Source organism: Erythrolamprus reginae, chromosome 6, assembly GCF_031021105.1.
Source record: "Erythrolamprus reginae isolate rEryReg1 chromosome 6, rEryReg1.hap1, whole genome shotgun sequence".
Lineage (NCBI taxonomy): Eukaryota > Metazoa > Chordata > Lepidosauria > Squamata > Dipsadidae > Erythrolamprus > Erythrolamprus reginae.
Window position 1 is genome coordinate 79,889,958 of NC_091955.1, and position 12,001 is coordinate 79,901,958.

Sequence of the window (12,001 nt, forward strand, 5' to 3'; positions counted from 1 at the left end):
TGTTGTATCACATGATTCTTGACAAATGTATATTTTATTTTATGTACGTTGAGAGCATATGCACCAAGACAAATTCCTTGTGTGTCCAATCACACTTGGCCAATAAAAATTCTATTCTATTCTATTCTATTCTAATTGGTGATCTCAGCCATTTCTCTATTAAGTGCAGGTCCTTCTTGCATGATTAAAGCTACCCAGAAAGTGTCCTACGTTGGATCCATACAGTATATTTATTTATTGCTGCGGGGATAGTGCTCTCAGTCTTAACTTACCCCTGGTTAGCACTAACTTACTCAACATAACCATCCTGGACAATTTATCTCCAGTCTCCAGAGAAGGTACTAGAGGGGAGGGTTGGGCTTCCTTAGATGAAACCAAATACCAATATCATTTCAGGGTTCATTTTGGAGACAACATTGGTTTATTTATTAAGTCGGTATGCCACCCGCCTCCCTACCAAGTTTCTCTGGGCATCTTATAAATAACACATTAAAATAATTATGGGATTAAAGTATTAAAAATTAACAGAATAAGAGAATAACAGGGTTGGATGGGATCTTCAAGATCTTCTAGTCCAACCCTCCCTGTTCAAGCATATATCATTTCAGGCTGTTCAGACTCTTCTCAAAAGCCTCCATCACCCACAACTTCTAGAGGATAGCTGTTCCACTAGTTAATTGTTCCCACTGTTAGGAAAATCAAATGTTATCTGATTTTGTTTTGTTTATAAATAGATGTTAAGAAAATCACCAGATGTTAAGATTTAAAACATTAAAATGGTTGCATTAATTAATGACCTATGCAGGAGCTGAGATTAAATGGTGAGTTCATCCCGATGTTCTTTTATCTCTCAGCCAAGTTTCAATATTTTTGATCACAGCAGCCTTTTGGACCAGCTTCAGGGGTTGGGAATGGGAGGCACCATTTTGTGGTAATTATTATCCTCCTTTCCCTGAGATCAGTTTTAATTGTGATTGACAGGGAGAGATGTTCTACCCAGAATCCAATAGTGTGAACTGCCAGAGGTTTAAAACTCTTGTATAACATCTATAGGAAACCACTGGGTGATGTAATCTATCGGTTTGAGGTCAACTCTCATCAGTGTACATTGAATTACTTTATTCTATCTATCTACACAAATAAAGAAGCAATCCATAATATTTAGACATCATAGTTCGTTTTATTTATTTATTTATTTTGTCAAACAATTATAGGGTGGTAATTTGTACAAATAAAACATTAGATAAGTAATGATAAAAAGTAACAAAAGAAGACAATAGGACAGGGACGGTAGGCACAATAGTGCGCTTATGCACGCCCCTTACAGACCTCTTAGAAAGGTGGAGAGGTCAACTGTAGATGGGCTAAGGTTAAAGGTTTTGGGATTAGGAGTAGAAATCACAGAGTCAGGTAGTGCATTCCAGGTGTTGATTACTCTGTTGCTGAAGTCGTATTTTTTGCAGTGATGTTTGGAGCGGTTGACATTTACTTTAAATCAGTTTTGTGCTTGTGTGTTGTTGCTGTTGAAGGTGAAGTAGTTGTTAACAGGTAGGACATTTTGGTATATGATTTTATGAACTATAGTTAAGTCGGAACCATTTCTACCATTTCACCAACCAGTAGTTGCAGCTCAGAGGGTTTGTGTGATTAATGAACTAATTATTAATAAGTAGATTGTTTCTTCATTGCTTATTTGACCCCTATGACAATCATTAAGTGTTGTACCACATGTTTCTTGACAAATCTATATTTTCTTTTATTACACTGAGAGCATATGCACCAAGACAATCACATGTGTGTGTGTCAAGTGTGTCCAAGTGTGTCCAATCACACTTGGCCAATAAAGAATTTCTGTCTGTCTGTCCGTCTGTCTGTCTGTCTGTCTGTCTGTCTGTCTGTCTGTCTGTCTGCCTGCCTGCCTGCCTGCCTGCCTGCCTGCCTGCCTGCCTGCCTGCCTGCCTGCCTACCTACCTACCTACCTACCTACCTACCTATCTATCTATCTATCTATCTATCTATCTATCTATCTATCTGTTTATCTATCTATTTATCTATCTACCTATCTACCTATCTACCTACCTACCTACCTACCTATCATCTATCTTTCTGTCTGTCTGCCTGCCTGCCTGCCTGCCTGCCTGCCTCCCTGCCTGCCTGCCTGCCTACCAACCTACCTATCTGTCTAGCTATCTAGCTATCTAGCTATCTAGCTATCTAGCTATCTAGCTATCTAGCTATCTAGCTATCTAGCTATCTAGCTATCTAGCTATCTAGCTATCTAGCTATCTAGCTATCTAGCTATCTAGCTATCTAGCTATCTAGCTATCTAGCTATCTAGCTATCTAGCTATCTAGCTATCTAGCTATCTAATAATTAACTATTCCTGTATTTCTTCCCTAGGAAGCCTCGTGTGCCTATGTGCTGATCGTCACAGCGATATATTGGGTATCCGAAGCAGTGCCTCTTGGAGCAGCAGCCCTCGTTCCTGCTTTCCTGTATCCACTCTTTGGTGTCATGAAGTCCAGTGAGGTCAGAATTGTGTACTTTTCCTTCCTTCATTCCAGTTATAACATCAAGTATCCAAGAATCACACTTGACTCTTGGACCACCATGTCATTTTCTAAGCAGTTGAAGCTTGCCATGCTTTGCTTTGGGATGTTTTTCCTAGTTTGGTGTCGATCTCAGATATTTTTCTCCTTTAACTATGAACCAGATCTGACCCTGCTTAGCTTTTTGGAATCAGCAACAGTTGGCTAAGTAAATTCAACCCAGTAGATACATCTTTTCATGAAATCTATAATTACTGATTGGTGGCCAACTTTGAACTTTGAAAATACATAGCCAACTTTCCACCTACTACCAACCTGGGGGTAGACTCTAGTTATGAACATATCAAAATACACTGTATGAATGAACTTAATCAATGAACCACTGTTAATAACCAATTAAACAGTGAAGATACGCACACACAAATTTAAAAAGCAATCCTTTGTTGCAATAATATTGGATAACATCAGGAGGATTTCATTTTTGAAAAACAAATCTTATCTGCCTATATGGCAAATAAATGTTCATTGCACAATTAATAACTAGCTCATGACCATTGAAGAATCTCAAAGCAGTGACATGGCCATGTGAGTCTGTGTGGCAAATATGTTCTTCTATATCCATGAATACTCGCAAAGATTCACTTGGTAAATAGTTCGAATAATAAATAGATTTAAATACATAGATTTAGTTTGGATGTTACCTGTAACCTTGACATTGGATTTCCTGCAGTGAAAGATGAATGTGAAATCCATGTCTCTCATACCTTGTTCATTCCCCCTAGTCATATCTGATGAAATTGCACCGAGTCTTATTCTTAAGTGTAATTATAGGTACTTACTGTATACAGTTCAAGGTAGCTTCCTGTTGATACAAAGAGAAATGGAATTGTGTCGGATGCGGAATAAGCACACGGGCCACAGAGCTGGGTTTTATGGGTCACTTTATTCATTCATTCATTCATTTATTTATTTAATTTGTATGCCGCCCCTCTCCACAGACTCGGGGCGGCTCACAACAGTAACAGAAAACAATATATAATACAAATTCAATAATTAGAAAGCTAAAAACCCGTAGTTTAAAAACATGCACATGACATACCATACATAAACAGTATGTAAATCTGGACCTGCAGAGGAAGCCAATAGAGTGGAACTTCCATTCCAAACATCCATGGGCAACTATGGGCAAAAGCTCCTTACCGAGCAAGGGAAGGTTGCCCTTGGCTTTGAACTTGAACTTGGCCTAGACCTTCCCTTGTGCTCTGCCAACCCCAAGGCATGTGGGAAGGCTCACCCCCATTTGTGGGCTTGCGGCAAGTGAGCCCCAAGGGCACCCCCTTCCCAACACTCAGGCATATTCTGCCCGGAGCTTCTGGTGAGGGGCAGCCCATCACCTTCCAAAAGTTGCCCTAAAGGAGATCACACAGTTGCTACTAGCCCCTTTTTCCACCCCATACTATCATCCCAGTGACCAAGGGAATTCAAGCCAATTAACCTAATCCTGAGAGCAATACTGTTAAGCACCCCCTAACCTCTCCCATCCCCTGCTCCAGTATGGAGTAGGCAAAAAAACAGCCATAACCTAAACTGTGGTAAGGCCACCAAAAATCTCTACTCGGTGCCCAAAGGCAACTAGCAATCACACTGACCCCACGGGAGGGAGGGAGGGTGCTTGCAAAGGGGGCTGATGAGTCCAAAATTGAAAAGGGAAGAGAGTGGTGACCCGTCACTTTTATATGAGGGCTCTCCGAGCCGTCACCTGATCCCCCAACATGCCTAGTGCAAAGTGCAAGACCTCCTGGGCGATCGCGCACACTATTGCGCGATCGCCCATTTCAAAGCCTCCGGCGGTAGTGACCGAGTGCATCCGGCCCCGCTGCAAATGTCGGCCCATCTTAAGCAGCCAGCCTCTCACTAATGAGTAGTTGGAGAGTTGTATCTTCTGTCTCTCCAAAGATATCACAATATTAGATATTGAATCGGAATGCCATATGCTGTTTTAGGAATGCAACATTCCTAAGTTATACATTTCACCAAATTCCATAGGGGCTGCCTGGTTTATATTTAACAGAATAACAGAGTGGGAAGAGACCTTGGAGATCTTCTAGTCCAACCCCATTTGGGTATAGGCGGCAAGCCCTATACCATTTCAGACATAGGGCAACTTATGAGGAAAGCTTACAATCTAAAATACCATCTCTGCCAGCAGGCTTGAGGCCGTTGAGCATTCCTTCATGCTCCAGCCGACTGAATGAATGAATGATCATGAATGAATGTTTTAGAGGGGTTTTAGACTAGATTTTTTACTGTTGTTGGGTTTTATATTGGGTTTCTCAGATTTTGTATTATATTATATTTTGTATTATAGTGGGTTTTTCAGATTTTGTATTTTTTTTAACTTATTATTGGCTTAGAAATCCAAATAAGTAAGTAAGTAAGTAAGTAAGTAAGTAAGTAAGTAAGTAAGTAAGTAAGTAAGTAAGTAAGTAAGTAAGTAAGTAAATAATGAAACCCAAAGGGGAATAAAACCAACAATTAACAATTTTTAAAGTAAAATGGTGGTTAAATATCTCTGGAGATTTTCAAGGTGATAGTTATCTCAAAGGTATCTTTTTTCTTCAAAAGGCAACTGGGCTTGTTTTTTTAGGTGTGGGAGAAGAAAATGTTTTGCTTTTCATGCAAGTAACTTATCCATTCTGCTTGGGGGGGGGCAAGAGTGAAGGATGGGCTCTGATAAGATGGGTGAAGCACAGTCATCGGGTCCTTAACTCTCTCTCTGAGATCTGTTGAGGCCACTGAGAAGGGGTTTCTTGTGCCCTCAGGGACACCTGAATCAGGGTGCAATTGGTGGTGCAATTGTTAACTAGGGTGACAATTCCTCCCAATAACTAGGGAGGCAGACAGAACTGGCTTCAAAACAACCGCTCTTTATTTGGCAACCATTTACAACCCAGCAAAGCCTCTGTCTGACAGACAGCCCTTTTATAGGGCGTGGCCAGACAGTCTAACCAATCAACTGTCAGTAATTTTCCCTCCAGAATGGAGGAGCTGACTGAATCCTATGTGCTTCAGTCTGAGAATGTAACAGCAATTGTTGTTGTCATATTAACACACAAAAAACCAGTAATACACAGCAAATGAGATTTATATGCTAAATCACAATATCACAAGTCAAACACTTCTCAAGCGTCATCTTGGGCCTGCTGCAAGGGTTGTGTTGTAATTTGGACATAGGTGATATCTTATTCTTGGATGAGAAACAAAACGCTTTCTTCTTCCAGTTGTCTTTTGGGGGGGAAAAGAGGTTGTTGTGTCCAGAGGACAGTTAGGCCTTGTACCCGCCCCTTATTCCTTGGGCGGGAAAATACTACAAGGTGATTGGTTGGCTGAGCCTGGCAGCCTGGGGTATATATAGCTGCCAGGCACGGCCACGTTTTGTTGTTGTCTTGTTTCGTTCCTTAAACCATTACCTTCTGCTCTGAATAAAAAGAACCGTTACTTACACTAAGTCTGCAGTCCTTCATTCCTGCAAGGATTCAACAGAGGTCACTTTTAAAATGGGGGTTCTTATACCCTGACCAACTGGGTACCATTGAGCAAGCAGCCTGCCAGGAAAAAGAAAAAAATGCTATTGAGAAACCAGTTTGACAACTGATAGCAGAGTGACAGAATAACGTATTTCAAATTCCCTCAACATAAATGAATGAATGAATGGCTGCAGTAGAGATAGTTCACCCATTACCAGCAATGGTGTAAGAAATACTGCCTTATGAGACCTCCAACTGTTGCTTCTCATATTTCTTGGAATGAAATGAAGGCATTGCTTTAGGGAGTAAGGAAATCATCTAAAGTGATATAGGAACTGTCACATTATAGTACTGCAGCTCCTCATGTCACTGCTGGGGAAATATAAATTAGCCTTTAGCTTGAGTATATATTTATCTTTGTACTAACTCTTCCCAAAACTAATTAGTAACACTAGGATGTCCCTGGTTTGGAGGAACCAAGTTAAGTTACTCTGGCACATTTATTTATGCTGTTATTTATAGACTGCCCACTTTAACAAAGGACTCCAGGCAGTTTATAATTAAAGCCAGGTAAAAACAACAATCTACCTAACCTCATCTAGTTAACACCGCAGCCTGCCAAACAAATCTTCGGATCTTTTCAAAATGCATTCTAAATCTTCTTAGAAACCATACTGTAATTTTTCTCCCCAGTAGGGCAAACCTGCTGACACTTCCTCAGCAGGGGTCTTTGGCTTTTAAGAATATGAGCCTTTGTTTCAGCTACCCTGCAAGAGGGTGAAAGGGATAAAATGGAATAAGCCAGGTTTTGTGTTGTTAAGGGATTCTTTTCTATTCTTAAATTGAATTCTTCCACTTAAAAAAAAATCTGCATGGATTACTGTGGAGTACAGGGCAAGAGCTGGCACTTAGAGAAAGGACTAATGGGGGAAAAAGTTTAACCAAGATAGTCGCATGGCACTTTGGAAACATCCATTGAGCATTACTTAGCAAATAAGGAGACTTACCTATTTATTTTAAGGCTGGAATCTTGCTAGAACCTCCAAGGAGAACCTAAGAGAAAACATTTAAAACTGCTAAAATTAGATATCAGATTTAAAAACCATTTCTCCTTAAAAGCTTTTAAAATAAAATAAATATTTCAAAATCTGGTATGATGTTAATAAAAGCTGCAACAGGATTAGACCTATGAATAAAGGGAATTTTGTAGTGGACAGATGTGTTGGTTGTTTTGAAATGACATGGGTGGCAAATGAATTTAGGACATAGACAGACAGACTAAGAAAGATCCATTCCATGCAGATAAACATCAGCCAAATGTAATTGTATATGAGCCTCTGGGAATCTTTTTACTGGAGAAGATCAATAGTGTTTTTTTATAATTTGAGAAGACCAAATTACTTAGCACCATTTCCTTAACATCATAGGTCTTCTCCAATAAAAAAAAATTAAGGTTTGAACCAGGACCATGATATGGTTTCAGGAGCAAACTTCTAGTGCTCACAGACATAGTTAGAATTGAGAATTAAATGTTGTTCCCCAGGAATGCATCAAAATATGGAAATTAAATAAACCCAATTTCTAGGTGACTGTAAATAATATGTTCCTCATTTACTGTCTACCCACCAAATTCAATTGTCCATAGGTAGCTGCTGAGTATGTCAAGAACACTACCTTGCTTTTCATTGGGGTAATTTGTGTGGCAGCTTCGGTTGAAAAGTGGAATTTGCATAAACGGATTGCCTTGCGCATGGTTATGATGGCTGGAGCAAAACCAGGCATGTGAGTGAATCGGCTTTCTCTGATTATGGTCTTGCTTATTTGTACGCTATGACAATCATTAAGTGTTTGTACCTCATGATTCTTGACAAATGTATCTTTTCTTTTATGTACACTGAGAGTAGATGCACCAAAGACAAATTCCTTGTGTGTCCAATCATACGACCAATAAAGAATTCTATTCTATTCTACTCTACTCTACTCTACTCTACTCTACTCTACTCTACTCTACTCTACTCTACTCTACTCTACTCTACTCTACTCTACTCTACTCTACTCTACTCTACTCTATTCTGATTGTTGGTTATGACCTTTAAAGCCTTTCATGGCATCGGACCAGAATATCTCTGAGACCGCCTTCTGCCGCATGAATCCCAGTGACCGATTAGGTCCCACAGAGTGGGCCTTCTCCGGGTCCCGTCAACTAAACAATGTTGGTTGGTGGGCCCCAGGGGAAGAGCCTTCTCTGTGGCGGCCCCAACTCTCTGGAACCAGCTCCCTCCAGAGATTAGAACTGCCCCTACCCTCCTCGCCTACCCTCCTCGCCTTTCGCAAACTCCTTAAAACCCACCTTTGTCGTCAGGCATGGGGGAACTGAGATATCTCCCCCGGGCCTATACAATTTATGTATGGTATGCTTGTGTGTATGTTTGTTTAATAATTAGTTTTTTTAATATTTTATATTGTAAATTATTAGATTTGTTACAAACTGTTTTTATTGTGTTGTGAGCCGCCCCGAGTCTGCGGTGAGGGGTGGCATACAAATCTAATAAATAAATAAATAAATAAATAAAAATAAATACATTCTATTCTGCCAGTCAATGGTCTGCAATAAGATAATAACCAGCTGATAAAGTGTGCAATAAACATTTGATAAGTGCACAACAAAGACATTTTAAAGATATAGGTAGTCCTTGACTAACAACCACAATTGAGCTCAAAATTTCTCTTGCTAGGTGAGACATTTGTTAAGTGAGTTTTGCTCCATTTTATGAACATTCTTGACACTGTTGTTCAGTGAATCACTGCAGTTGTTAAGTTAGTAACATGGTCCTTAAGTGAATCTGGCTTCCCCATTGCTTGCCAGAAAGTCAGAAAGTTATGACCCCAGGACATTGCAACCATCATAAATATGAGTCAATTGCTAAGTGTCTGAGTTTTCATCATGTGACCGTAGGGATGCTAAAATGGCTGTAAGTGTGAAAAAAGATCATAAGTCACTTTTTTCAGTGCTGTTGTAACTTTGAATGGTCACTAAATGAACTGTTGTAAGTCAAGGATTATCTGTGTGAATAAGTACATTACAGTAAAATAAGTTTAGAAATCATTCTCATCTTATTTTTCTTCCTGCCTATTCTCTTAATGTCTCTTGACTGTTTACTCTGATGCTTCTGTTTTATCTTTGCAGAGGCTACCAAATTATGTTGATTTTATGTAATGTACATACGGAAATTCCCTTCATCTTCAGCATATTATTTAGACAATACAAAGTGAACAGGATCTAACAAAAAAAAATCAAATTATAAAGATGTGGCCAATTAATTTTTTAACTGCCTCCCAATTGATTCTCCTTTCTTGAACTCCAGGCTGCTTCTTTGCTTCATGTGTTGCACCACTATCTTATCCATGTGGCTTTCCAACACATCCACCACAGCTATGGTGATACCCATTGTAGAGGCGGTTCTCCAGGAGCTTGTGAAGTCTGAGGAAGATCATGAGATGAATGGCACTGCAGGAAGCACCATCCGGGAAGAGAAAGAGACAATAGGTATGTGATCATCCTCATTGCTTTTTAAAATTGTTTTAGAGAGAGATGAGCATAGTCCAAGCTGCTATAGCTATACATGACCTCTGCCTTCATCTAAAAACCTGAAAGGGAGTTTTCTTAGAATCATGGGGCTAGAAGAGACTCAGAGGTCATCTAGTCCAAGGATCTCCAAACTTGGCAACTTTAAGACTTATTTATTTTATTTATTTATTAGATTTGTATGCTGCCCCTCTCTGTAGACTCGGGGCGGCTCATAACATACAATAAAACAATTCGTGACAAATCTAATAGATTTAAAAAACATTTTAAAACCCCATTATTAAACCAGACATACACACAGACATACCATACATAAATTGTATAGGCCCAGGGGAGAGGGGGGGATACCTCAATTCCCCCATGCCTGATGGCAGAGGTGTTTACGGAAGGCAAGGAGAGTGGGGGCAGTTCTAATCTCCGGGGGGAGCTGGTTCCAGAGAGTAGGGACCGCCACAGAGAAGGCTCTTCCTCTGGGACCCGCCAGATGACATTGTTTAGTCGACAGGACCCGGAGAAGGCCAACTCTGTGGGACCTAATCGGTCGCTGGGATTCGTGCGGCAGAAGGCGGTCTCAGAGATATTCTGGTCCGATGCCATGAAGGGCTTTATAGGTCATAACCAACACTTTGAATTGTGACCGGAAATTGATCGGCAACCAATGCAGACTGCGGAGTGTTGGTGTAACATGGGCATACCTAAGCCCATGATTGCTCTCGCAGCTGCATTCTGCACGATCTGAAGTTTCCAAACACTTTTCAAAGGTAGCCCCATGTAGAGAGCGTTACAGTAGTCGAATCTCGAGGTGATGAGGGCATGAGTGACTGTGAGCAGTGAGTCCCGGTCCAGATAGGGCCACAACTGGTGCACCAGGCGAACCTGGGCAAACGTCCCCCTCACCACAGCTGAAAGATGGTTCTCTAATGTGAGCTGTGGATCGACTTGTAGACTTGTAGACTTCAACTTCCAGAATTCCTCAGGCAGCAAAGCTAGTTCTAGTTTAATCTACTGCTCAAGGCAGGAGTCTTATACCATGCCAGGAAAAAGGTTGTGCAGTCTATTCTTGAAAATCTCCAGTGATGAAGCTGGCTTGAATTTGATCCAGGGGCCTAGCAACCCAAACTCCAGAATGTGCAAAGACCTGGTCTTGTATTCCAATAAAGGCAAGCTTAGTTTCTCTTCGGCTTTCCAGCAGAAAACATGGAAACTGGCCAGAGGAAATAATATAGTCAGCCTACATGCCCAGTTTTAATTGACAGCTGAATACATAAGTAGGACTAAGCTGGCTGGAAGAGGTTGTTTCATTCAGACCTGGCTCCTCGCAGGAGGACTCAAATAAGAGGAAGCAAATCAGATAAATGAAGCATATCTGATGAGCAGCTGATTTCAGTTGTTTCACAAATTAGTAACAGATTGGAAGAAAACAAATAAATGCTCCACAGTGACAAAGATCTTTCATGATCCTCCTTAATTATCATGGAAGACAAGGTTATTAATAGCTAATCAGTAGATTTAATCAACTTATATGGACATCAGTGGACACCTTTGGAATTTTGGAAGCATAGTGTAGGCCAGTGATGGCAAATCTTTTTCTGCTGAGTAGCAAAAGGAAGCACATGTGTGGGATACCATACTTATACGTGCCCACACCCATAATGCAATGCCCTCCCCTGTGCAAGCACACACAATCTCTCCTGCTGCCCACCCCCATCCCACCCCACGCATGCCTCACTGAAGCTTCTGGAATTACAGTAGGCCTGTTGGGATGTTTTTTGCCGTCCCCAGACTTCAGGAAAGCCTACGGAGCCTGTGGATGACAAAAAATAGGCCCAACAGGCCTCCCGGAGGTTTAGAAATGTTCAGGAGGCTTTCCTGAAGCCTGTGGATAGCGAAAAATGGCCCAACTGGCCTACTGGAAGTTTGTTCTGGTAGTCCTGTTGGGTCCATTTTTCACGATCCACAGGTTCCAGAAGCTTTCCTGAAGCCTGGGGAGGGTGAAAAATGACCTCTCCCTGGCCCTCCTGAAAGCCAAAAACCAGGCCTTCTCTAGAAGTGATTTTCAACCATTATTTTATTTTTTGAGAACATCTCTAAGGTCCATGTGGGGTCCAGAGGTTTTGCGAGATAATTGAGCAATGCTTAAGACCAACCCTAATCCTGCCTCTTTTTCTTGTCTCTTTTATTATAGGTCTTGGTGACAAACATAGCCAAGGTGCCCTGGAGCTCATTTTCATCAACAAGGAGTAAGAATGAAACCTGTCCAGCTCTAATGGACATTTGAACCCTTTCAGGTTACAATGAGATAACATACCAGGAGCAGAAAATGAGATATTATATCAAGA

At 40.8% G+C, this 12,001-nt stretch overlaps 1 protein-coding gene across 1 annotated transcript in view; it reads left to right on the forward strand.

Annotated features, from left to right (window-relative positions):
- SLC13A4 (solute carrier family 13 member 4) overlaps positions 1–12,001 on the forward strand; it is a 60,252-nt gene that overhangs the window by 21,393 nt on the left and 26,858 nt on the right. Inside the window, exons 3-6 of the mRNA XM_070754973.1 lie at positions 2,401–2,529; positions 7,722–7,858; positions 9,442–9,623; positions 11,848–11,902. Coding sequence (XP_070611074.1) covers positions 2,401–2,529; positions 7,722–7,858; positions 9,442–9,623; positions 11,848–11,902 — 503 coding nt within the window. The remainder of the gene's footprint in view (positions 1–2,400; positions 2,530–7,721; positions 7,859–9,441; positions 9,624–11,847; positions 11,903–12,001) is intronic.